This window comes from Leishmania donovani, chromosome 15 (genome assembly GCF_000227135.1).
Source record: "Leishmania donovani BPK282A1 complete genome, chromosome 15".
Lineage (NCBI taxonomy): Eukaryota > Euglenozoa > Kinetoplastea > Trypanosomatida > Trypanosomatidae > Leishmania > Leishmania donovani.
In genome coordinates, this window is record NC_018242.1 from 451,395 (window position 1) to 452,355 (window position 961).

The window sequence follows — 961 nt, forward strand, 5'->3', positions numbered from 1 at the left end:
GGCGGGTGGGGTCACACTGATTCCTGTGAAACTCACAGGTTTACTGTTTGCTGAAGTACCCCTCGACAGACGCCTTCGGCTCCGGCTTCATCGTGGGGGCGCCCTTCTTCCAGTTCGCGGGGCACACCTCGCCGTGCTTCTCCACGAACTGAAAAGCCTCCAGCAGGCGCAGAACCTCCTCCACGTTGCGGCCCACCGGCATGTCGTTGACGGTGATCTGGCGCACCATGCCATTGGGGTCGATGATGAAGAGACCGCGGTAGGCCACGCCCTGTTTCTCCTCCAGCACGCCGTAGGCACGAGCGATGCTCTTGGTCTTGTCGGCCAGCATTGGAATCGCCATGGCGCCGAGGCCGCCCTTCTTGCGGTCCTGCAGCGTCCACTGCAGGTGCGCGTACTCGCTGTCCATGGAGCACGCGAGGACCTCGCAGTTGAGCTCGTTGAAGCGACTCACGTTTTCGGAGAACGCGATGATCTCTGTCGGGCACACGAAGGTGAAGTCGAGCGGGTAGAAGAAGAGCACGACCCACTTGCCCTTGTAGGCGGCGAGGCTGATCTTCTTGAAGCTGCCGTTGGGCATGAGCGCCACCTCCTCGAAGGGCGGCGCGGGAGAGTTGATCTTGGCGTCACCGCAGGACATGGCTGGCTGGTGGCTGCGAGGGGGGCGCGGGGAGGGAGAAAACAAAGATGGGTGTGGAGAGCGCTGGGAGAGGGGCGTGTGCGTGAGGCGAGGGCGAATATGGGTTGGGAGCCGATGGATATATACGAGCGGTGATCCTGCGTGTGCGTGTGCGCATGTGTTGTGTGGGTTGTGGGGGCGGCGCGCGAGAGGGTTGGGGGGGGGGGATTGGTGAGGAGAGGAGGGACGGAAGGGGAAGGGGTGTGTCGCTATCAATGGGAGGCATCGCTTGAAGCACATCCAAAGGCGTAGCATGGGACTAATCAAATGAGGGCTCATGAC

At 62.0% G+C, this 961-nt stretch overlaps 1 protein-coding gene across 1 annotated transcript; it reads right to left on the reverse strand.

Moving 5' to 3' along the window:
* Positions 1-40: 40 nt before the first annotated feature.
* On the reverse strand, positions 41-640 carry LDBPK_151140 (tryparedoxin peroxidase; the record flags this gene model as incomplete). Its single annotated transcript, XM_003859588.1, has 1 exon — positions 41-640. One exon carries the CDS (start codon positions 638-640, stop codon positions 41-43), a length of 600 nt encoding a protein of 199 aa, XP_003859636.1.
* Positions 641-961: the final 321 nt, after the last annotated feature.